The sequence below is a fragment of the Oncorhynchus clarkii genome, chromosome 14, assembly GCF_045791955.1.
Source record: "Oncorhynchus clarkii lewisi isolate Uvic-CL-2024 chromosome 14, UVic_Ocla_1.0, whole genome shotgun sequence".
NCBI classification, from domain to species: domain Eukaryota; kingdom Metazoa; phylum Chordata; class Actinopteri; order Salmoniformes; family Salmonidae; genus Oncorhynchus; species Oncorhynchus clarkii.
Genome location: NC_092160.1, coordinates 32,091,635 through 32,117,680, shown reverse-complemented (window position 1 = coordinate 32,117,680; position 26,046 = coordinate 32,091,635). Strand labels below are relative to the sequence as shown.

General features: G+C 43.0%; 2 protein-coding genes across 5 annotated transcripts; one reads left to right on the top strand and one right to left on the bottom strand.

Annotated features, from left to right (window-relative positions):
* Positions 1-601: 601 nt before the first annotated feature.
* LOC139366525 (myelin proteolipid protein-like) lies at positions 602-14,027 on the top strand. 3 transcript variants are annotated; one of them, XM_071104125.1, is made up of 7 exons: positions 602-779; positions 2,330-2,516; positions 4,367-4,523; positions 5,199-5,370; positions 10,493-10,566; positions 10,700-10,765; positions 11,181-14,027. In XM_071104125.1, the coding sequence occupies exons 1-7, from the start codon at positions 776-778 to the stop codon at positions 11,259-11,261; spliced, it is 741 nt and encodes a 246-aa protein (XP_070960226.1). In that variant the 5' UTR covers positions 602-775; the 3' UTR covers positions 11,262-14,027. The 3 variants fall into 3 exon arrangements, with proteins under 3 accessions (XP_070960226.1, XP_070960227.1, XP_070960225.1); XM_071104126.1 differs by lacking the exon at positions 602-779 and having other exon boundaries at positions 2,314-2,516; positions 13,147-13,400; XM_071104124.1 differs by lacking the exon at positions 602-779 and having other exon boundaries at positions 2,314-2,516; positions 11,181-11,507.
* Positions 14,028-19,227: 5,200 nt separating this feature from the next.
* Positions 19,228-25,389, bottom strand: LOC139366081 (ras-related protein Rab-9B-like). Of its 2 annotated transcripts, none has more exons than XM_071103171.1 (3): positions 25,332-25,389; positions 20,878-21,211; positions 19,228-20,330 (listed from the first exon to the last, which is right to left on the bottom strand). In XM_071103171.1, exons 2-3 carry the CDS (start codon positions 21,025-21,027, stop codon positions 19,869-19,871), a joined length of 612 nt encoding a protein of 203 aa, XP_070959272.1. In that variant the 5' UTR covers positions 21,028-21,211; positions 25,332-25,389; the 3' UTR covers positions 19,228-19,868. The 2 variants fall into 2 exon arrangements, with proteins under 2 accessions (XP_070959272.1, XP_070959273.1); XM_071103172.1 differs by having other exon boundaries at positions 20,878-21,134.
* Between the last annotated feature and the right edge of the window lie 657 nt (positions 25,390-26,046).

Sequence of the window (26,046 nt, the reverse complement as noted above, 5' to 3'; positions counted from 1 at the left end):
TTTGGTGACAAAACGGATTGCACTGTGATAGACTGCATCCAATTTGTTGAGTAGGGTATTGGAAGCTATTTTGTAAATGACATCGCCAAAGTCGAGGATTGGTAGGATGGTCAGTTTTACAAGGGTATGTTTGGCAGCATGAGTGAAGGATGCTTTGTTGCGAAATAGGAAGCCAATTCTAGATTTAACTTTGGATTGGAGATGTTTGATAGAACCATCCAGAGCAGTGATGCAGGCAGGCGGGCGGGCGGACGGGCGGGCAGGCGGGCGCAGGCAACAATCGGTTGAAGAAAGAAAGAAAAAGAAAGAAAGAAAAGGAAAGAGAGAAGGAAAGAAAGAAAGAAAGAAAGATAGAAAGAGAAACATGAAGAAAAATAACATGGAACCTTTTCTGACAAGAAATCTTGGAGATGCTACCAAATGATATGCAAATACACATGGTGCTGCTGACCAACAATGAACTGAAGTACATTTTTTCAAATTGCTACATTTCCTTATCAGTTATTAGTTGAATATTACATGTTACAATTGACAATACGGCATGTATAGCCCCTCATAGCCCTCCTTCATTATCCTCCGTCTTGAACCGTAGTCCATTGAAAAGCGCCCTTGTTTCTTTAAGATTCGACCGTCAGTCATCAACGGGTCAGTCTGTTCTTTGTGTAAGAGAGAGCGAGTTGAGGTTGATGTTTTGGAGACTGGGGACAAGTCGTGCATAATATCACCCGAACAGCACAGAACGCCTCTGTTGAGCGCACATCCTACCAGAGACAACATGGGTAAGTTATCTACGTTTGTTAACGTACCTCTAATAGGCTATTTATAGCCAACCAACCACAAACAAACGATACGTTTTCTTTGGTATTCTTTTAATGATTTTCACATTATAACATATACTATTAGGCAATGGCTGGCATGGAAGGGTAAGATTGCCTATACTCACGGGTGATGCCAGTACTATGTAATTAATTTAATGCTTCTAGAGGCACATACTGGCCTACTTTTCAGAAGTGCCTTGTCGCGTTTGCTTTCACTTACAATTTATTTTATTTTTTTTACCGAAATACCGTGTTTTAAGTAGTATTTGTTTGAGGAAAGTAGCAGGTGAGTTAATTACAGGCTACTTTGCAACAATTTGAACAAAATGGGCTTCGGTTCTTAAAAATGTTAAACTTGCTTCCTCGGGCAATACTGGGCTGTGATGTAGCTGAGAAGTTAATTGAGGTTCCTAATCGGTCCGTATGTTTATTCGGATTGTTGAGGGCCTTTTGAGGTCAGAACAGTGTAAATAGAGACAAGTGGAACTGTTTAAACTAGAGTGAGAACCCCTGCACCTGTTGCTGGGTGACTATGCTATTTTCCTTCCTCTGTGTACTGAGAAGTGCTGCTATTTTGTCAAAATAACAAAATTGCTTGAACATAAGTATTGAGACTATAAAAGTAAAGTGTTGGTTATCACTGCATGTGCTGGCGGTTAGTCAGTGTTCTTTCATTGACAAACTTTTTAATTGGTTTAAAACTCATTTCCACACTGGTGTTGTTATGCAACCTGGAAGACGGTCTGATCTCTGGCTCACACACACAACCCTGGAGTCGCCGAGTGCATGTGTGTGCTTCCTCTTCCTGCCATCTGTTATAATGGTACCAGCTCCGGCCAGTCTTCTGAGATCTTTCCCCACTTCCACCTCAGACTATTGGATATCCCTCTGGTTGTCACAAGCCTCCTTCTGCTCCTATAAACCCCAGTGTGGGTGCTGGAGGTGGCTCTGGCTATTGTTTGCTTGACATTGGTGGCCCTTGTCTTCCCACACTGCACCGGGACAAAGAACGTTGTCTCTGCAGTCACACAAGCAGCCTCTCTCTTCTTCGTCTCTCTTTCGCTGTCCTCCATGTTTTCTCGCTGTCCCCATGGTGTGAGCTGGGGTTAGTGTTGGGACAAACGGACAGATCCTCACGTCCTAACGGCCCATTCTCAGCACATGACTCTGGGGAAGAATGCCCCGTATCTACCAGACAGACCAAACACTACTGTGCATAGAAAACAGAACAGTCCAAGACCTCGGAGTAACTCAGGGATGAGCTATTTTACGACTACAGCTGGATAGTGTAATAACGGTAGCCAGATCCTTCCAGTGTACAGCTGTTGTTTATCCATCCATGTAGTCACAGTGACGTTATGTTCATTAACACTCCCCTGGTGGTGTTATAGCCTGTCTTTGTTGTTGTGACTGCTGTAGTAAGTGCCTGGGAGGATTGCCCTATGCTTCTCTACAGGTAACCCATACATAACCCTACATTAACCCCTATGTCGTTATGTCCTGTCCTATAGGTTGTTATGACTGCTGTATGAAGTGCCTGGGAGGGGTACCATATTGCTCCCTGGTGGCCACTCTGCTGTGTTTCTCTGGGATCGCTCTGTTCTGTGGCTTTGGTCACCAGGCCCTCACTGAGACGGAGAGACTCATCGAGACATACTTCGCCCGTAACCTACAGGACTACAGTACCCTGGCCTACCTGTGAGTGGCTCAAAGGCTATTGCTTTACCCCCCCCCCCCCCCCCCCCCAGGACCAGGATTGGCCACCTCTGGTTTAGATGTCCCCTAGGTCTGCTGTATAAGTATTTTCAACTAAATGGTAGACTTACTGACCTCTGTACTGATGTGTTGTGATACTTTTTCCCCTCCTCTTCTCCCCCCTGCCCCTCCGCCTCTCTGTTCTCCCCCCTGCCCTGCTGCCTCTCTGTTCTCCCCCCTGCCCTGCTGCCTCTCTGTTCTCCCCCCTGCCCCTCCGCCTCTCTGTTCTCCCCCCTGCCCCTCCGCCTCTCTGTTCTCCCCCCTGCCCCTCCGCCTCTCTGTTCTCCCCCCTGCCTCTCTGTTCTCCCCCCTGCCCTGCTGCCTCTCTGTTCTCCCCCCTGCCCTGCTGCTGCCTGCCCTGCTGTTCTGTTCTCCCCCCTGCCCCTCCGCCTCTCTGTTCTCCCCCCTGCCCCTCCGCCTCTCTGTTCTCCCCCCTGCCCCTCCGCCTCTCTGTTCTCCCCCCTGCCCTGCTGCCTCTCTGTTCTCCCCCCTGCCCCTCCGCCTCTCTGTTCTCCCCCCTGCCCTGCTGCCTCTCTGTTCTCCCCCCTGCCCTGCTGCCTCTCTGTTCTCCCCCCTGCCCCTCCGCCTCTCTGTTCTGCCCCTCCGCCTCTCTGTTCTGCCCCTCCGCCTCTCTGTTCTCCCCCCTGCCCCTCCGCCTCTCTGTTCTCCCCCCTGCCCCTCCGCCTCTCTGTTCTCTCCCCTGCCCCTCCGCCTCTCTGTTCTCTCCCCTGCCCCTCCGCCTCTCTGTTCTCTCCCCTGCCCCTCCGCCTCTCTGTTCTCTCCCCTGCCCCTCCGCCTCTCTGTTCTCCCCCCTGCCCCTCCGCCTCTCTGTTCTCCCCCCTGCCCCTCCGCCTCTCTGTTCTCCCCCCTGCCCCTCCGCCTCTCTGTTCTCCCCCCTGCCCCTCCGCCTCTCTGTTCTCCCCCCTGCCCCTCCGCCTCTCTGTTCTCCCCCCTGCCCCTCCGCCTCTCTGTTCTCTCCCCTGCCCCTCCGCCTCTCTGTTCTCTCCCCTGCCCCTCCGCCTCTCTGTTCTCTCCCCTGCCCCTCCGCCTCTCTGTTCTCCCCCCTGCCCCTCCGCCTCTCTGTTCTCTCCCCTGCCCCGCCGCCTCTCTGTTCTCCCCCCTGCCCCGCCGCCTCTCTGTTCTCCCCCCTGCCCCGCCGCCTCTCTGTTCTCCCCCCTGCCCCGCCGCCTCTCTGTTCTCCCCCCTGCCCCTCCGCCTCTCTGTTCTCCCCCCTGCCCCTCCGCCTCTCTGTTCTCCCCCCTGCCCCTCCGCCTCTCTGTTCTCCCCTATGCCTCTCTGTTCTCCCCCCTGCCCCTCCGCCTCTCTGTTCTCCCCCCTGCCCCTCCGCCTCTCTGTTCTCCCCCCTGCCCCTCCGCCTCTCTGTTCTCCCCCCTGCCCCTCCGCCTCTCTGTTCTCCCCCCTGTCGCCTCTCTGTTCTTCCCCCTGCCCCTCCGCCTCTCTGTCCTCCCCTCCGCCTCTCTGTCCTCCCCCCTGCCCCTCCGCCTCTCTGTTCTCCCCCCTGTCGCCTCTCTGTTCTCCCCCCTGCCCCTCCGCCTCTCTGTCCTCCCCTCCGCCTCTCTGTCCTCCCCCCTGCCCCTCCGCCTCTGTCCTCCCCCTGCCCCGCCGCCTCTCTGTTCTCTCCCCTGCCCCTCCGCCTCTCTGTTCTCTCCCCTGCCCTGCTGCCTCTCTGTTCTCCCCTATGCCTCTCTGTTCTCTCCCCTGCCTCTCTGTTCTCTCCCCTGCCCTGCTGCCTCTCGGTTCTCCCTCCTGTACCTCCTTCTCTTTCTACATAGTATCCAGTACTTCCAGTATGTTATCTATGGCTTGGCTTCATTCTTCTTCCTCTACTGCATCGTACTGCTGGCGGAGGGATTCTACACCACCAGCGCCACCAAGCAGACCTTCGGAGAGTTCAGGAGCACCCTGTGTGGACGCTGTCTTAGTAGCACGGTGAGAGAGTGGGGGGAATGGTGGAGGGGGTGTGAGGGTAACAGGGCGGGGGTGTGAGGGTAACAGGGCGGGGGTGTGAGGGTAACAGGGCGGGGGTGTGAGGGTAACGGGGCGGGGGTGTGAGGGTAACAGGGCGGGGGTGTGAGGGTAACAGGGCGGGGGTGTGAGGGTAACGGGGCGGGGGTGTGAGGGTAACGGGGCGGGGGTGTGAGGGTAACGGGGCGGGGGTGTGAGGGTAACGGGGCGGGGGTGTGAGGGTAACGGGGCGGGGGTGTGAGGGTAACGGGGCGGGGGTGTGAGGGTAACGGGGCGGGGGTGTGAGGGTAACGGGGCGGGGGTGTGAGGGTAACGGGGCGGGGGTGTGAGGGTAACGGGGCGGGGGTGTGAGGGTAACGGGGCGGGGGTGTGAGGGTAACGGGGCGGGGGTGTGAGGGTAACGGGGCGGGGGTGTGAGGGTAACGGGGCGGGGGTGTGACGGTAACGGGGCGGGGGTGTGACGGTAACAGGGTGGGGTGAAGGTAGAGTGGGGGCTGAGGCTAGTGGGATGGAGGTAAGAGAGTGAGGGCTGAGGTAAGCGAGTGAGGGTAAGTTTGAGGGTGGAGATGAGCGCTCAACAAAGCGGATTCATTTTTGTTATGATTCATAAATATCCATCTCTCTCTCCCTTCATCTCAGTTTATATTGATAACGTACCTGCTGGTGGTGGTGTGGCTATTGGTGTTTGCCTTCTCTGCCTTGCCTGTCTACTTCTTCTACAACATGGACACTACCTGCCACACCATCACCGTCCTGACTGAGAAGAACCCAGCTAGCATCAACGAGCTCTGTATTGACGCCAGGCAGTACGGTAAGGACATCAAACCTGACCTCACTGTAGTTCTCTATACGACCTACTCATCTATATGTAAACCTGACCTCACTGTAGTTCTCTATACGACCTACTCATCTATATGTAAACCTGACCTCACTGTAGTTCTCTATACGACCTACTCATCTATATGTAAACCTGACCTCACTGTAGTTCTCTATATGACCTAATCATCTATATGTAAACCTTACCTCACTGTACTGTAGTTCTCTATATGACCTACTCATCTATATGTAAACCTTACCTCACTGTACTGTAGTTCTCTATATGACCTAATCATCTATATGTAAACCTGACCTCACTGTAGTTCTCTATACGACCTACTCATCTATATGTAAACCTGACCTCACTGTAGTTCTCTATACGACCTACTCATCTATATGTAAACCTGACCTCACTGTAGTTCTCTATACGACCTAATCATCTATATGTAAACCTGACCTCACTGTAGTTCTCTATATGACCTACTCATCTATATGTAAACCTTACCTCACTGTAGTTCTCTATATGACCTAATCATCTATATGTAAACCTGACCTCACTGTAGTTCTCTATACGACCTAATCATCTATATGTAAACCTTACCTCACTGTAGTTCTCTATATGACCTAATCATCTATATGTAAACCTGACCTCACTGTACTGTAGTTCTCTATATGACCTACTCATCTATATGTAAACCTGACCTCACTGTAGTTCTCTATACGACCTAATCATCTATATGTAAACCTGACCTCACTGTAGTTCTCTATATGACCTACTCATCTATATGTAAACCTGACCTCACTGTAGTTCTCTATACGACCTAATCATCTATATGTAAACCTGACCTCACTGTAGTTCTCTATATGACCTAATCATCTATATGTAAACCTGACCTCACTGTAGTTCTCTATACGACCTACTCATCTATATGTAAACCTGACCTCACTGTAGTTCTCTATATGACCTAATCATCTATATGTAAACCTGACCTCACTGTAGTTCTCTATACGACCTAATCATCTATATGTAAACCTGACCTCACTGTAGTTCTCTATATGACCTAATCATCTATATGTAAACCTGACCTCACTGTAGTTCTCTATACGACCTAATCATCTATATGTAAACCTGACCTCACTGTACTGTAGTTCTCTATACGACCTAATCATCTATATGTAAACCTGACCTCACTGTAGTTCTCTATATGACCTAATCATCTATATGTAAACCTGACCTCACTGTAGTTCTCTATACGACCTACTCATCTATATGTAAACCTGACCTCACTGTAGTTCTCTATATGACCTAATCATCTATATGTAAACCTTACCTCACTGTACTGTAGTTCTCTATACGACCTACTCATCTATATGTAAACCTGACCTCACTGTAGTTCTCTATACGACCTAATCATCTATATGTAAACCTGACCTCACTGTAGTTCTCTATACGACCTAATCATCTATATGTAAACCTGACCTCACTGTACTGTAGTTCTCTATACGACCTAATCATCTATATGTAAACCTGACCTCACTGTAGTTCTCTATATGACCTAATCATCTATATGTAAACCTGACCTCACTGTAGTTCTCTATACGACCTACTCATCTATATGTAAACCTGACCTCACTGTAGTTCTCTATATGACCTAATCATCTATATGTAAACCTTACCTCACTGTACTGTAGTTCTCTATACGACCTACTCATCTATATGTAAACCTGACCTCACTGTAGTTCTCTATACGACCTAATCATCTATATGTAAACCTGACCTCACTGTAGTTCTCTATACGACCTACTCATCTATATGTAAACCTGACCTCACTGTAGTTCTCTATATGACCTAATCATCTATATGTAAACCTTACCTCACTGTACTGTAGTTCTCTATATGACCTAATCATCTATATGTAAACCTTACCTCACTGTACTGTAGTTCTCTATATGACCTAATCATCTATATGTAAACCTGACCTCACTGTAGTTCTCTATATGACCTAATCATCTATATGTAAACCTGACCTCACTGTAGTTCTCTATATGACCTACTCATCTATATGTAAACCTGACCTCACTGTACTGTAGTTCTCTATATGACCTAATCATCTATATGTAAACCTTACCTAACTTTACTGTAGTTCTCTATATGACCTAATCATCTATATGTAAACCTGACCTCACTGTAGTTCTCTATATGACCTACTCATCTATATGTAAACCTGACCTCACTGTCGTTCTCTATACGACCTAATCATCTATATGTAAACCTGACCTCACTGCACTGTAGTTCTCTATATGACCTAATCATCTATATGTAAACCTGACCTCACTGTAGTTCTCTATACGACCTACTCATCTATATGTAAACCTGACCTCACTGTACTGTAGTTCTCTATACGACCTACTCATCTATATGTAAACCTGACCTCACTGTAGTTCTCTATATGACCTACTCATCTATATGTAAACCTGACCTCACTGTAGTTCTCTATACGACCTACTCATCTATATGTAAACCTGACCTCACTGTAGTTCTCTATACGACCTAATCATCTATATGTAAACCTTACCTCACTGTAGTTCTCTATACGACCTAATCATCTATATGTAAACCTTACCTCACTGTAGTTCTCTATATGACCTACTCATCTATATGTAAACCTGACCTCACTGTAGTTCTCTATATGACCTACTCATCTATATGTAAACCTGACCTCACTGTAGTTCTCTATATGACCTAATCATCTATATGTAAACCTGACCTCACTGTAGTTCTCTATATGACCTAATCATCTATATGTAAACCTGACCTCACTGTCGTTCTCTATACGACCTACTCATCTATATGTAAACCTGACCTCACTGTAGTTCTCTATACGACCTAATCATCTATATGTAAACCTGACCTCACTGTAGTTCTCTATATGACCTAATCATCTATATGTAAACCTGACCTCACTGTAGTTCTCTATATGACCTACTCATCTATATGTAAACCTGACCTCACTGTAGTTCTCTATATGACCTACTCATCTATATGTAAACCTGACCTCACTGTAGTTCTCTATATGACCTAATCATCTATATGTAAACCTGACCTCACTGTAGTTCTCTATATGACCTAATCATCTATATGTAAACCTGACCTCACTGTCGTTCTCTATACGACCTAATCATCTATATGTAAACCTGACCTCACTGTCGTTCTCTATACGACCTACTCATCTATATGTAAACCTGACCTCACTGTAGTTCTCTATACGACCTACTCATCTATATGTAAACCTGACCTCACTGTCGTTCTCTATACGACCTAATCATCTATATGTAAACCTGACCTCACTGCACTGTAGTTCTCTATACGACCTACTCATCTATATGTAAACCTGACCTCACTGTAGTTCTCTATATGACCTAATCATCTATATGTAAACCTGACCTCACTGTCGTTCTCTATACGACCTAATCATCTATATGTAAACCTGACCTCACTGTAGTTCTCTATATGACCTAATCATCTATATGTAAACCTGACCTCACTGTAGTTCTCTATATGACCTACTCATCTATATGTAAACCTGACCTCACTGTAGTTCTCTATATGACCTACTCATCTATATGTAAACCTGACCTCACTGTAGTTCTCTATATGACCTAATCATCTATATGTAAACCTTACCTCACTGTAGTTCTCTATATGACCTAATCATCTATATGTAAACCTGACCTCACTGCACTGTAGTTCTCTATATGACCTACTCATCTATATGTAAACCTGACCTCACTGTAGTTCTCTATACGACCTAATCATCTATATGTAAACCTGACCTCACTGTAGTTCTCTATATGACCTACTCATCTATATGTAAACCTGACCTCACTGTACTGTAGTTCTCTATATGACCTAATCATCTATATGTAAACCTGACCTCACTGCACTGTAGTTCTCTATACGACCTACTCATCTATATGTAAACCTGACCTCACTGTAGTTCTCTATACGACCTACTCATCTATATGTAAACCTGACCTCGCTGTAGTTCTCTATACGACCTACTCATCTATATGTAAACCTGACCTCACTGTAGTTCTCTATACGACCTACTCATCTATATGTAAACCTGACCTCACTGTAGTTCTCTATACGACCTACTCATCTATATGTAAACCTGACCTCACTGTAGTTCTCTATATGACCTACTCATCTATATGTAAACCTGACCTCACTGTAGTTCTCTATATGACCTAATCATCTATATGTAAACCTGACCTCACTGTAGTTCTCTATATGACCTAATCATCTATATGTAAACCTGACCTCACTGTAGTTCTCTATATGACCTAATCATCTATATGTAAACCTGACCTCACTGTAGTTCTCTATATGACCTACTCATCTATATGTAAACCTGACCTCACTGTAGTTCTCTATATGACCTAATCATCTATATGTAAACCTGACCTCACTGTAGTTCTCTATACGACCTACTCATCTATATGTAAACCTGACCTCACTGTACTGTAGTTCTCTATATGACCTAATCATCTATATGTAAACCTGACCTCACTGTAGTTCTCTATATGACCTAATCATCTATATGTAAACCTGACCTCACTGTAGTTCTCTATACGACCTACTCATCTATATGTAAACCTGACCTCACTGTACTGTAGTTCTCTATATGACCTAATCATCTATATGTAAACCTGACCTCACTGTAGTTCTCTATATGACCTAATCATCTATATGTAAACCTGACCTCACTGTAGTTCTCTATACGACCTACTCATCTATATGTAAACCTGACCTCACTGTAGTTCTCTATATGACCTAATCATCTATATGTAAACCTGACCTCACTGTAGTTCTCTATACGACCTACTCATCTATATGTAAACCTTACCTCACTGTAGTTCTCTATACGACCTACTCATCTATATGTAAACCTGACCTCACTGTAGTTCTCTATACGACCTAATCATTCATGTAGATTCCGAGTGCTCAATTCAATTCATTAAAATCTACTCTGGAAATCTGGAGTGACGTTTCCAACTACAAAAGCTGAAAATTGACAGCAGAGAATCAGAAGTATTTTTTCCATTTCTTTCAGGGCTTCTACCATGGAATGCGTTGCCAGGCAAGGCTTGTGGAATGACACTATCCACTGTCTGCACAACCAGAGAGGTCAGTCATACAGTTTCTCTCATGATGAGACTTGGCAGACACGAGGACACAAAGCGTGTGTCTAGAGCGTCGCCGCGTGTCTAGAATTGACACATGATTACTTTGACTCATCTCTGATTTTGTTCTTTTACAGTTCCGTCTGACCTACGACCTGTACATCGCAACGTTTGCCGGGGCTGGCATCACACTCTTGGCGCTGGTGAGTGACCCTGCCCTAATCTCTTAACTGGGAGAGCATTGGCTACAGCCTTACAATAGAGTCCCATGTGACATAGTCAGTGTAGGTGTTCAGGAATGGCAGGCCTCCATGGCTGATGAGTCTCACTGTAGCTCTCTGTTCTTTCACTTCTCAGCTGATTCTGATCATAGAAACACTGTAATAACGTCATAACGGCTGGTACTTTTCCTGCTGGGAAGATCCCATAGTTACATTGCCATATCAGTACACTGTTAATGTAGCCTACTGTAGATGCTCAGCATTACACTGAGATTGTCATGGAACTCGATGAACATAATAAGTGTGAAATGGTGCTCAATTCTGTCTTCGTCTCTTTCCTTTTGTTCAATGCTCTCCTTTCATTCTCTCCTTTCTTTCTTTCTCTCTCTCTCTCTAGCTCACCTACATGGTGTCCACCACCTATAACTTTGCGTTGCTGCGGTACCTGGGGAGAAAGGGTATAGGCACACGGTGTTAGACTCTCCATCCGACAGAGACACCCAGAGGGGACACTATGACTCCCTAACACCCCTCTACCTATCTTCACCACCACCAGTGATCGATACCTTGAGCGAATCCTATTCTGTCCATTTCCCCTTCCAGACCCATCAGCCTTTCCCTGTACTGTCTCATTGCACAACGGGTGGATGTGTTGTTGAGAAACCCAGACGTATACTACCTTTTTCTACTGCTTTGTCACTGTCTTTTTCATGTTACGTTTAGTTTGCTCTGAAGCCGTCTTCAAGTTTTCTGTGTTTCTGTTATTCTCCATGTGTATTTTTGTCGTGTGTCACCAAATGTTTGTAAAGATTGATGTAATCTTCTTCATATACTGAGGTGAGTGTACATGGCAAATACTCCTCCATGTTTTATCTTTCCTCAATTTTAAAAAGAAATCACATGTAAAACCTAACTAATCATTTTGGTAACATAACAAAATGTATATTTGACATATCTTCAGTTATAAATGTCACGCTGACTCTCATGGTTCGGGACTACTTGCCTAGTTTAGGCTATGGGATTCTAATCTGTTACTATGGGTACCATCCCTCACATCTGGTTGCCATGGTGCCAGACAAGTGTGCATTTGCAGTTCTTCTCTCTGACCTCAGGTCCTTTTCTCACGGGCAGCAGAAAGGCCTCAACAATGGAGGCCGCCCCCCTTAGAACTTCTTAGAAAACTAACCAATCAGATGGGGTTCCTAGGGTCCACCTGCCTGGGCCCCCGGGTGGGAGGTGGAACAGGGGGTGGGGGGGGGGGTGTGTATGTGTGACAAGGCCCCTTTGTTACTATAAGGACCTTAGTCTGTGACAAGGGTCATATTGAATGTCTTTGGGAGAAGGTCTTCATGACAAAGACAGGGAGAAAGGCTGAAGTCATCTCTCAATGGCCTGAATACAACCCTGCTGTGACGAACCCACTGCTGCACGACATCCCATCTGTTGGAGGTGATGGACCCTGTGAAGGGACTTGGAAAGAAAAGGGTTAACGTTTGTTTGAATTTGGGGATATCTCATCTGAGAAAAGGGACAGCATTTTTAGTGCGTTTGTGTCAAGACTTCTGGTTGGAACAGATGTAGAGAAGTCCTTCATTTCTGTTTTTTTTAATGTTAAGATGGTAAAGTTGTTACAGCTGCTTATTTTTTTAGCAACCTTTTTTATGTTATTTAGAAGATTAAAACCTCTTAAGATGCTTTACTCTGATTGGCACCACATTGAGGTGATTTTAGTATTGCTCTCCCTTCTGGCGGTATTGATGGTATCGTCTGCAAGAGATGAGGTTCCGTTATAGAGGCCAAACGATGCAGTTTGGTCTCTGTAGCTGTCTAGAAAATATTAGTAGTTATTGTATAACACCCCACTACTTACTGTAGATAAATGTACTAATCTTAATTCCAATTTACTTTGTTTTAATCAAAAGACGGCTTCTTTAACTAACAACATATCTTGTAACATACTGTGAGTGTAGGTTATCCAATTGGATGAGCGCTTTATCCAGCAGCACAGGTTGGTTTTGTGAATTGACAGCTGGCTGTTTCTTTGTGTTTTATGAAAACTGTTGGTTTGGTAATAAAAGATGTCCTCTCCTTTTTTAAATAAGTTATTCTCTCTTTTTGTTACGACCGGGTATCGAACCCATGATGTTCATGCTACTCTTAAGGCTCCTCGATGGGGCATTTTATTTATTAACATTTATGTCAAGTCTGCCACGGGAAACTGGGCTGCTCATCACACAAACGTAGCTCACTGAACCAACTCTGTTACACCTCTATCGGTAAATGTGTTGTGAGAAAAGCCTGTTTTTGTGCCTTGATGCTACTGAAGGCCATGTCATCCTGGGGCTGTTTCTCTTCCCCCACAGATCCACTGCTGCCTCCAGCTGGCAGTCAGACAGGTGGACCTAAAGGAAGAGAGGAGGCAGGAGAAAGACCAGAGGAAAAGCTATGAGCTGTACGGTAGACTGCAGAAGGACATAGGAGGGACACTGCGCTCCCCTTACGCCCCCCACATCATATCTGATAGTCTACCTCCTGACTGACCCCCCCCCACCCCCCTCATTCCTCCATGGTAACCCCTGAGAACGATCAGTTGGAGCTGACTCCCTAAACTTGAAGTTTCCTGTACCCAGATTTAAACCTAATCCTGGATTTAAAAGCACTTTCAGTGGAGAATCTCCATTGAGCATGCTTTTTAATCCAGAACTAAACCTACTAATCTGAGTCTGGGGAAACTGTCCCGTGAAAGGTTCCTCCCTAATATTGAATACAATTATTTGGTTTATATCCTTAGTCTTTAAACCCACACACGTTATTGTCTTATCCCAGTGGGTGGTTTAGTTTGGAGAGCTGTTGAGATTCCTGCAGAGTATACTTTCTCCTGTTTTTGACCTAGCTGTTTTAGAACCAGGCCAGATCCATTGTCAGGATATTATTCCATGTTAAAATATATTCTTTATGTACAGATTATCTGACACTAGCCCATACATGGGCTCTGAAGTCCTATGAAGTTAAGTGTGTTCATTTTGTAGGTTTTACATGACTTGCATTCCAGCTTAAATTCCCAGTTAGACTTTGAGTTGTACACAGTGGCGATATGTTGGACAAAACAACCCTATTAGGGCCCTGCTTTTTTAATATTTAGTTTGTTTCTCTGAAGGGATGAATTTGATATATAACCTTTCAGATGTGTTTTGCTTTTCTTTTGGCCAAATCAAGGTAAATAAAGATGTGTTTACTGTTACTATCCCGTTGTTATGATCTGATTGTAACAATGTACTTTCCAAAGAATCAGGTACTCAAAAAGAACCTAAAAACCACAGAAGTCAGTTCCCGTATTTGGTATGTTGCATGTTTTTGGTTTTATTAGTTGTCGTACATTATTGGATAGTATTCACACCTACACCAGTCTTTCTGCATCCCATATGGCAACCTATTTCCTATATATAGTGCCCTCATTTTAACCAGGGGCCATAGGGCTGATTCCCTATATAGTGCCATCATTTTAACCAGGGGCCATAGGGCTGATTCCCTATATAGTGCCCTCATTTTAACCAGGGGCCATAGGGCTGATTCCCTATATATAGTGCCATCATTTTAACCAGGGGTCATAGGGCTGATTCCCTATATATAGTGCCATCATTTTAACCAGGGGCCATAGGGCTGATTCCCTATATAGTGCCATCATTTTAACCAGGGGCCATAGGGCCGATTCCCTATATAGTGACATAATTTTAACCAGGGGCCATAGGGCTGATTCCCTATATAGTGCCATTTTAACCAGGGGCTATAGGGCTCTGATAGAGTTGTGCACTATATACGGTATTAATAGGGTGCCATTTGGGATGCAGGACTGTAAAGGGACAGTCTTAACCTCCATAGGGCAATGAAGAGGTTAAGGAAGGTTTGATATTGGCGTTACAAGCAAATCAGCAGATATACAGTTATATTCCTACATCAACTCTATGATAGTCAGTTATACACCTCTTACTCAGCTCAAAGCAGGCTAACAAACACTTAGGTGAGGTTAAAAATGATATTTTAGTCAGTTCGTACAGTAGTATTGAGGATTTCATTGATTGTACAGTTATTTCAGGAATGAAACGAATGCCCTTTTACAATGTACAAGTAGCCATGTCTTGGTGCACTGTGGCAAGCAAATAAACATTACTGTGTACATGTCTTATTCAACATATAGATTAAAAACAAAAACAGGTCATCAACATTGGTTAGTGAGACAAGACTAGATGGTGAGGAGGACATGAACTGTATGTTAAGAGTTTGACAGATGGAATACATTCTCGGGAATATAGTTGACATAGCAGTGGAATGTGATGTCTCGTAACAGACGTCCAGCCCTCTTTCTATTGGGTAAAATACATGTCGTTTTTTCATCTGTTAACACTTTGTTACAGAACATTCCAACTGTACTTGTTGTACTGTTCTTCTAAATACCACAGGTTGAGTAAATTGACAATCAACATCTTCAATAGATACAGGTGTACCGCGACGTCAGCGTGAACATCACAGTGCTGAAGTTTCAGTGAACGGCTGGATCTTTCACAGTGGACCCCTCTGCTGTACCAGACAGTCATTTCATTTGAATCGAGAGGCAGATGACTTCCTGTAGATTGGTACCGCACACAAACATAACTTTAAAAAGACAAAGACATGTAAGTTGAATCAGTGAATTTCACATGCACGCAAATAAAATAACGATGTATTGTAGTAGTAATGCAACACCGCATTGGTTGATTAATGTGGTAGGCATAGCAACGGTACCATGGTGACGACTAGGTGAAATACTGGAAACAGACAACTGAAGTGTCAACTGTGGCTTCAGGCATCAGAAGTATTGTATAAACATCAGTAATGCTATTTTCCTTCAAATAATGACCAAATAAGGTCCTCAAAATGTTTCAAACTGATCCTTTGATTTTGGCTTCATCGTTCAAATCCAGTGAGGGCAGGCCAGCATAGGTCACCAATGATGTAAAATAACAGGAAAAAACTAAGTACCCAAAAATAATGCTTTTAAGATAATCCTCACTTGTGTTTCCCTCTTATCAATACCTACGGGAGAAAATGCTATATCTGTACATTAAAAAGGTACAATTATTTTTCTGTCTGTTCAGGTTGTTTCACATTCAAATAAGACGAGTAGAGAGGTGGCTATGATATCAGATGAAGGACTGGAATGTTCTTATATTCTGTCTAGAATGTTCTCTGACTGGAATGCTCTACAGCTACCAATGTTCTAGATAATATAATATAATAGAATGTTCCAGAACTGTCAGAATCTTATATTATCTAGAACCTAGAATGTTCCAGAACTGTCAGTGTTCTAGAGCAGGGCCCATGCGGTAGACAGGCAAGGCAGTAGGGCTGAGAAACAAACCATCACTCTTCCTTAGTGACACACCAACCCAAACATAAGTTACAGTGCCTTGCAAAAGTATTCATCCCCTTGGCGTTTTTCCTATTTTGCTGCATTACAACCTGTAATGTAAATAGATTTTTATCTGGATTTCATGTAAGGGACATACACAAAATAGTCCAAATTGGTGAAGTGAAATTTTAAAAAATTACTTGTTTAAACAAATGACAACTTTAAAGCAGAAAAGTGATGTGTACATGTGTATTCACCCCCTTTACTATGAAGCCCCTAAATAAGGTCTGGTGCAACCAATCACCTTCAGAAGTCACATAATTATTTAAATAAAGTCCACCTGTGTGCAATCTAAGAGTCACATGATCTCAGTATATACACCTGTTCCGAAAGGCCCCAGAGTCTGCAACACAACTAAGCAAGGGGCACCATGAAGAACAAGGAGCTCGCCAAACAGGTCAGGGACAAAGTTGTGGAGAAGTATAGATCAGGGTTGGGTTATAAAAAAATATCCCAAACTTTGAACATCCCACAGAGCACCATTAAATCCATTATTAAAAAAATGGAAAGAATATGGTACCACAACAAACCTGCCTTTAGAGGGCCGTCCACCAAAACTCACGGACCAGGCAAGTAGGACATTAATCAGAGAGGCAACAAAGAGACCATAGATAACCCTGAAGGAGCTGCAAAGCTCCACAGTGGAGATTGGATTATCTGTCCATAGGACCACTTTAAGCCGTACACTCCACAGAGCTGGGCTTTACGGAAGACTGTCCAGAAAAAAAATAAGCAAACACTTTGTGTTTGCCAAAAGGCATGTAGGAGACTCCCCAAACATATGGAAGGTACTCTGGTCAGATTAGACTAAAATTGTGCTTTTTGACCATCAAGGAAAACACTTTGTCGGGCGCAAACCTAACCTCTCACCACCCCGACAGTGAAGCATGGTGGTGGCAGCATCATGCTGTGGGGATGTTTGTCATCGGCAGGGACTGGGAAACTGGTCAGAATTGAAGGAATGATGGATGACGCTAAATACAGGGAAATTCTTGAGGGATTGTTTCAGTCTTCCAGAGATTTGAGAATGGGACGGAGATTCACCTTCCAGCAGAACAATGACCCTAAGCATACTGCTAAAGCAACGAGTTGTTTAAGGGGAAACATTTAAATGTCTTGGAATGGCCTAGTCAAAGCCCAGACCTCAATCCAATTGAGATCTGTGGTATGACTTTGCTGTACACAAGCAGAGCCCATCCAATTTGAAGGAGCTGGAGCAGTTTTGCCTTGAAGAATGGGAAAGAATCCCAGTAGCTAGATGTGCCAAGCTTATAGAGACATACCCCAAGAGACATGCAGCTATAATTGCTGCAAAAGGTAGCTCTACAAATTATTGACTTTCGGGGTTAATAGTTATGCACGCTCACAAGTTGTCTTATTTCTTGTTTTTTTTACCCCAAAAATATTTTGCATCTTCAAAGTGATAGGCATGTTAGGTAAATGATACCCCCCCAACAAACAAAAAAATATATTTTAATTCCAGGTTGTAAGGCAACAAAATAGGAAAAATGCCAAGGGGGTGAATACTTTCACAAGCCACTGTAGATGGTAGAAAACCCACAGTAAATATCAGAACCTAAATGAACTAATGAAAAGCAAACGGGGATCTGCTATAAGCCAAACAAAATAACTGTTACATCTAGAAGGAATACACTTTATTAAGAACATATCATTGGTGTCAAGAGAGACCGACTAAAAAAATGAAAGGGATCTCACAAAAAAAAACGGTGTGTACCGTAGTAGGTAAGGGATGAAATTAAAACAGGCGTCTCCTGCAACTCTCACACGTAGACATAACACTTCTGATTCAGACAGGCCTAGAAAGCCTAAAGGACGAGAAAATTAACACTTCTGATCCAGACAGGCCTAGAAAGCCTAAAGGAGGAGAAAATTAACACTTCTGATCCAGACAGGCCTAGAAAGCCTAAAGGACGAGAAAATTAACACTTCTGATCCAGACAGGCCTAGAAAGCCTAAAGGACGAGAAAATTAACACTTCTGATCCTGACAGGCCTAGAAAGCCTAAAGGACGAGAAAATTAACACTTCTGATCCAGACAGGCCTAGAAAGCCTAAAGGACGAGAAAATACTGTCGCATCTGATATAGATACAAACTACCTCAGATATGTACCCAGTGTTGAACAGATATGACAGAACAGAAACATCTTTCCCTTTTTGGAGAAAATCAAACAAATCAAATCCCTTTTTATGCCGTAAACATTTGTCCTGGTACAGTAATGTGTGTAACCAATGTTGTCAGTTCTTAAACAAGAGGTATGACTGGATCAAGTCCAGCTTCATGTAGAGGTCTATGTCAGTGTATTAAATATCTATATGTATTATATTAAATGATATTCCTCTGGTCAGTCAACACACCATGTCTATATGTATTATATTAAATGATATTCCTCTGGTCAGTCAACACACCATGTCTATATGTATTATATTAAATGATATTCCTCTGGTCAGTCAACACACCATGTCTATATGTATTATATTAAATGATATTCCTCTGATCAGTCAACACACCATGTCTATATGTATTATATTAAATGATATTCCTCTGGTCAGTCAACACACCATGTCTATATGTATTATATTAAATGATATTCCTCTGGTCAGTCAACACACCATGTCTATATGTATTATATTAAATGATATTCCTCTGGTCAGTCAACACACCATGTCTATTTGTATTATATTAAATGATATTCCTCTGGTCAGTCAACACACCATGTCTATATGTATTATATTAAATGATATTCCTCTGGTCAGTCAACACACCATGTCTATATGTATTATATTAAATGATATTCCTCTGGTCAGTCAACACACCATGTCTATATGTATTATATTAAATGATATTCCTCTGGTCAGTCAGTCAACACACCATGTCTATATGTATTATATTAAATGATATTCCTCTGGTCAGTAAGCCAACCACTGTCATGAGACCTGACAGTGTGATAGGTACTTTGACCAGAACACGATTCTATGAGACCTTAGAAGACTTAGCAGACAGACAGATAAAGAAATGAATGAGAATGTTGCTGTGCCACAAGCAGCCTGTGCTCTTGGAGAGGAGAACAGAAATGACACATGAATATTATCAGATTAAAATTACTGTTCTGTAAGAGGGCTAGGGTAGCCTAGTGGTTAGAGCTTTGGACTCGTAACCGGAAGGTTGCAAGTTCAAATCCCCAAGCTGACAAGGTACAAATCTGCTGTTCTGCCCCTGAACAGGCAGTTCCTAGGCTGTCATTGAAAATAAGAATTTGTTCTTAACTGACTTGCCTAGTTTAATAACAAAATATGCTGAAAACATTACACAGGGCAGATACATGAAGCTGGATGGATGTAAAGAGCAGTTTTGTGCTATACTGCTGAAAGCAGACCGAGTTGAACAACATGGTGTACCTGTTACATTGTACCTCATTGATAAACTTTAAAATTCAGATGTGTCGATACCGACAACCCAACACTCTTTAAAATCAGCTGCATTGATAGCCGATCATCAGTCTCAGCAGCTTGTACCTGCATCAGGTAAGTAACCATAGAGATCAGTGGAGAGCAGAACAGCTCTCTAGCCCTCAGGATGCTACAGGCTGGACGGAGAGAGAAACCAGTCCTTTCAACCAATCAGCAGCAAGAAGAGCGCGGTACTTTACGGTTGCCGTGGAGATCGATAGTGCTACTCAACAGCGTGTGGTCGATCTGATCCTCCGCCGCCAGAACCTCCCGTACCGCTGCCTCGAATGCCACTCCCACGTTAGTATCGTCCTTAGCACTGGTCTCGAAGTAGGGACAACAGCCGTTCTCCTCGCACCAGGCCCGAGCCTCATCCTCCCCCACCTCCTTCCCCTCCTCCTTGTCCACCTTGTTGCCCAGGACAACGAAGGGGAACCTCTCTGGGTCTCGTACGTCAGAGTAACACATGAACTCTTTCTTCCAGCTGGCCAGGTTCTGGAAGCTGTGCAGGTCGTCTACAGCGAAGGTGAGGAGGCAGCAGTCGGCGCCACGGTAGAACGGTGTCCTCAGTGATTTGAAGCGCTCCTGACCCGCCGTGTCCCAGATCTGAAGGGTCACCAGGCGCCCGTCCACCTGGAGGGAGGAAGTGAATGAAAACATGAATTGTCCCGAAGAGAAACCTTTACTGTCCCCAAAGACAATTAGATTTGTACATAGTATACACCGCCATCATAAAGATATAAAACAGTAGGCAAGAATCAATGACAGTAGTAAAACAAAACCTTAATAAAACACATTTTGTCAAAAAGTAATCCACTGCACTAGCCTATAGAGAGAACAGAACAAATTACTGCTCAACCTGCCCACCCCAGGAATTTAAATTAACAAACCGAATTACGAACTGTATCCACATGTTGTCTGCTGTAATTATTGCATGTACTTATGTATCTATGCACTCACGTGCAGATGCTCTGGTTTGTTCAGATGCAAGACACATTATAATAATTATTATTATTCAATTTCAGACAGACCTTGGCTCTATCTCCTCGCCGCCTCCTCCTCAATCTTATTGGAGAAAGTCCAAGGTCCCTCCCCTCATTTTAAATTTTGAGACGAAGGCAAGGGGATATAATGCCACGAATGAAGAAAAGATGAATTCAGAAAGGGCTCTAAATCTGACCTCCAGGTCTCTGTTGAGGAACTCGACCCCGATGGTGTGGAAGGACTGGGCGTCGAAGCGGTCCGTGACGTAGCGGTTCATTAAGGAAGACTTCCCCACGCCACCGTCCCCCAGCAGGATCACCTTTAACAGCAGGCTCTTCCCACTCATCACAACCCCCCCGCCGCTGCTAGTCTCCGCAGCTCACCAGGCCGTTCCGTGGCAAGGCAACCCTCCCTCTGCTGACAGGCTGGCTAGCCTGGAGCCAAGCCTTCTAGCTGGGTTACTGACCACTGTGACCCAGCCTTCACCTCGTGCTAGGCTACTGGGGTAGTACTATCAGGGTCAATGCAACCTGAAGGATGAGCAGAGAGATTTAAAAAATATATCAAATCAAATGTTATTGGTCACGTACACATATCTGGCAGATTATCGCGAGTGTAGCAAAATGCTTGTTCCTAGCTCCAACAGTGCAGTAATACCTAACAATATAAAACATGCAAATCTCAAATATTTTAAGAAAATAATTTAGAAAAATATAAATAGTAGAATGTCAGAGTCCGGAATATACAGTTGAAGTCGCAAGTTTACATACATTTAGGTTTGAGTCATTAAAAACACATTTTTCAACCACTCCACAAATTTCTTGTTAACAAACTATAGTTTTGGCAAGTTGGTTAGGACATCTACTTGGTGCATGACACAAATAATTTTCCCAACAATTGTTTACAGACAGATTAGTTCACACAATTAGAGTGGGTCAGAAGTTTACATACACTAAGTTGACTGTGCCTTTAAACAGCTTGGAAAATTCCAGAAAATTATGTCACGGCTTTAAAAGCTTCTGGTAGGCTAATTGACATAATTTGAGTCAATTGGAGGTGTACCTGTGGATGTATTTCAAGGCCTACATTCAAACTCATGGGAAAATCTAAAGAAATCAGCCAAGAAAGCCAAAAATTATAGAACTCCACAAGTCTGGCTCATCCTTGGGAGCAATTTCCAAACGCCTGAAGGTACCACGTTCATCTGTACAAACACTTGTACGCAAGTATAAACACCATGGGACCACGCAGCCGTCATACCACTCAGGAAGGAGATGCGTTCTGTCTCCTAGAGATGAATGTACTTTGGTTCGAAAAGTGCAAATCAATCCCAGAACAACAGCAAAGGACCTTGTGAAGATGCTGGAGGAAACAGGTACAAAAGTATCTATATCCACAGTAAAACGAGTCCAATATCGACATAACCTGAAAGGCCGCTCAGCAAGGAAGAAGCCACTGCCCCAAACCCACCATAAAAAAGCCAGACTACGGTTTGCAACTGCACATGGGGACAAAGATCATACTTTTGGAGAAATGTCCTCTGGTCTGATGAAACAAAAATAGAACTGTTTGGCCATAACGACCATCGTTATGTTTGGAGGAAAAAGGGGGAGGCTTGCAAGCCGAAAATCACCATCCCAACAGTGAAGCACGGGGGTGGCAGCATCATGTTGTGTGGGTGCTTTGTTGCAGGAGGGACTGGTGCACTTCACAAAATAGATGGCATCATGAGGAAGGGAAATTTGGTGGATATATTGAAGCAACATCTCAAGACATCAGTCAGGAAGTTAAAGCTTGGTCGCAAGTGGGTCTTCCAAATGGATACATGCGGGGTAGACCCTGACAATGAGCAACAGAACTTAGGCCTAGACAGAACCACATCAAGTGGCTGTCTTTCACCAGGAGGAGAAGTGGAGAGAGAGAGTAGCTAGAGACAGAACCACATCAAGTGGCTGTCTTTCACCAGGAGGAGAAGTGGAGAGAGAGAATAGCTAGAGACAGAACCACATCAAGTGGCTGTCTTTCACCAGGAGGAGAAGTGGAAAGAGAGAATAGCTAGAGACAGAACAAGAGAGAGTGGTTACTAAAATTAACAAACTAAAATAGCAGCAGCCTTAAAAATGGTAACAACAATACTGATACAACAACAATCTCTCTTCTCACACCCACTGTATCTGGAGCTATTTGCAAGTGATGCCCCTCCTGTATGAGATGTGCTGGGTATAGAGATGTGTAAGATCACCGGGGTGGTTGTCCTTAGGGACACCTGATAGGGGTGAATGACCCAGAGAAACTCCCCCTCTAACAAACCCAGGGATTGGTTGAGCTGGAGATTGGCAAGTCGTAAAATGTACTACTGATGAGCTAAAGTTACTCTGCTGTACATCACGACGTCCATGTTGTTGATAACAATGTATAGGAAGCAACGCTGAACCCGTGTACAGTATGGTTGAAAATCACATGGGAGAAGTACGTATTAATGTGACATGGTTCTTGATTTACAATACAGCTTTTAGTAAACTGCTTCTTACTATGCCACATATCTGGAATGTGGATGAGAGATCCCAAGAATAGATCGTTAGCTATTTCTCATTACCACAACAAAACATTTTCTGAATCTTGTTTTTGTCATAATTACTTGTGTATACATATTTTTTTTTATGTACACATTTGTATAAAGAACAAAAGGCACACTATCAGATTAAGCCAAAAATAACTAAAGTATTTTTATTTTCCTAAATATCGGTGCAATAAGGTAATGATAAGCAGGTTTCAGAGATGAGGGTTTTATAGTTTGAAAAACTGAACTGAGCTCTATTAGAGATTCAGTAACCCAATACATCAAACTGTGTCAGTTGTTAATCCCAAATGACTTGCATAAAACTAAAATCACTGATCAAAATGCAATTGACTAAAATACCCCTTATTTTAGCCTAAGTATAAAGGACTGTAATTACGTACATGTATCTTCAAAAATCCAAAATGGACTTAAGCATTAAAAAAAGTTCCTTAAATGTAACATTTCCAAGGTCTTTCCAGGTAATATTGCTGTATTAGTACATGGATGTGTGTGGTTCTTTAGATGTATTTGTAAATTGAACGGGACGGCATAAAGTATCTCAATATGTGAGATATGGACCAAAAACTGTCTTGGGATATCAAACAACAGTATAAGTAAGTGCTAAAACAGATTCCTGTGCCATAATAGGGAATAACCTACTTTAAGTGGAAGTTTCTCTTTGCTGAAAAAAACAAACTCTAGATTGTAAGTAAATTAAATGGGGTTTACAAACCTATATTTATTGACTACCACCTACCTAATCAAATAACTGTTTTACAAATAATCCATACAATAGGTGTAAGCAATGGTCCTAGTAAATAATGAAAGCTACCAGCACAGCACACCCATTAATTATACATTAGAACGAGTTTATTTTATTACCGAAATTAAAAGTCTCACCTAAAAATGATGCAGTAATGAGAAATGTGTGTTTGGTAATGTCACATGCGCCAAATACAAACAGGCATAGACCTTACAGTGAAATACTTACTTACTTACTTACTTACAAGCCAACAATGCAGTTAAGAAAAATACCTAAAAATTTTAAAAATTTTAAAGTAACAAATAATTAAAGAGCAGCAGTAAAATAACATGAGGGGCCCTTAGCTCAATCTGCAAGAAATAGGAGACTGCCATAATGGATCAACAATTGACCACATCAGTAAAGCCCATTCATGCCTCCATGTTGGTAAGGTAATGGTTCTTCAAGTTTATCCCAATTTGAGCATTTTAGTCATTTCGGTAATGAGAAAGTTAAGTGTTGTAAAAAGGGTGTTTGAGAATACCATCCTCATTCTGAAGGTATATAAACTCATCTAACGACTGCTCCTCTAGTCTAGATGATGCATCATGGGTGAATAACACTTTATTTTAAGAAATATCTTTTTTTTTATAATTTTTTTTACAGCAACTTGAAAGTGTTATGGTAATGAGTGTATGTATATAAAAATATTATAGTTTAATGTAAACTTATATTAATGTTAAAAAAATATATATATCATTTAGTGTGTGCCCCTGGTTATCCGCAAATAAGAAAACAAGAAAATGGTGCCGCCTGGTTTGTTTAATATAGGGAAATTGAAATTATTTATAATTTTACTTTCGACACTGTGTCATAAACTAGGCATCTTAGTCTTCAGAAAGATAGAAAACCATGATGCATCTGCAACAAACTAACTCAATTTGCCACTGCCATGACTAAAACTGGTTTCATGAGATTCACCGAATTGATTAGAGGCTCACCAACTACTGTACCTATTAACGTTATATTGTTGTTCTGATGCAATGTTACTGTAGCGAATGAAATCGGAGGGTTCCCATTTCGTAAATGCAGCTAGATATTACACAGGACATCTAGCTAGATATAGGGATGAATAGCTGGCAAATGAAATGGCGATGATGATGATAACAAAATACCAAACAGTAGCCAGCTAGCCTAGCCAGCTAGCCTGTTACCGTTAGCTAGCTTGACATCAATTGTTCTGAATTATTAAACTAAACTACGAATAAATAGACTGGTTTGAACAAACACGCACCATATTCAATACATGTGACTGCATTAATTTAAGGCGTAAAATCGTTTTCGTTACCTCATGTTGTACCGTGTTATAAATCGTAGCTTGCCCAGTTTTGCGTCTGAGATTTTGACGGATTGTGAACACTTGCTTGTTGAGGCGCGTCCCCAGTATTTTCCAGTCCAGGGTAATAATTAGTCCAAACGGTTGCAAACAGTTTATTTTTGCAACAAACCCGAGATTTTATATTGGACAAATTCAATGTAGGTCGCGCCCCGTTCCATTCCATTTGCTTCCGTTTAAGAACGTTTTGAAACAGAATTGGCGTAATGAATACACCCCTGAGTCCAGTCGCGACGCTTGGTCCTAAAGCCCGCGAGATCGCCCTCCCTGGTCTACTTATTTAATTTGCTGTCAAATTTGGTCCATGCTCTGTGAGCCTGGATACTTCAACATGTTCAAATAGTCCTGCTTTGACTGTATATATTCTGTATTTTTTTAACTGAAAAAAAAACACTTTATCGTTGAAGAAAATAATGTCAAATTGCACAGTCAGTGTGCGATTCCACTCCAGATCTGTAGATGGTAGTAATGCAGCAAGAGTTTATTTTTATTTTTACCTTGACTTAACTAGGCAAGTCAGTTTTTTAAATTTATTATTATTGGAGAAAAATCAGTATGCATAGAAGTATACAAACAGACAATGATAACATATGCTAGAGGGTGCAACAAATGACAGATTATACAAAGACCTTAAATGATGCACACATGTTGATTGTTTTAACAGCTT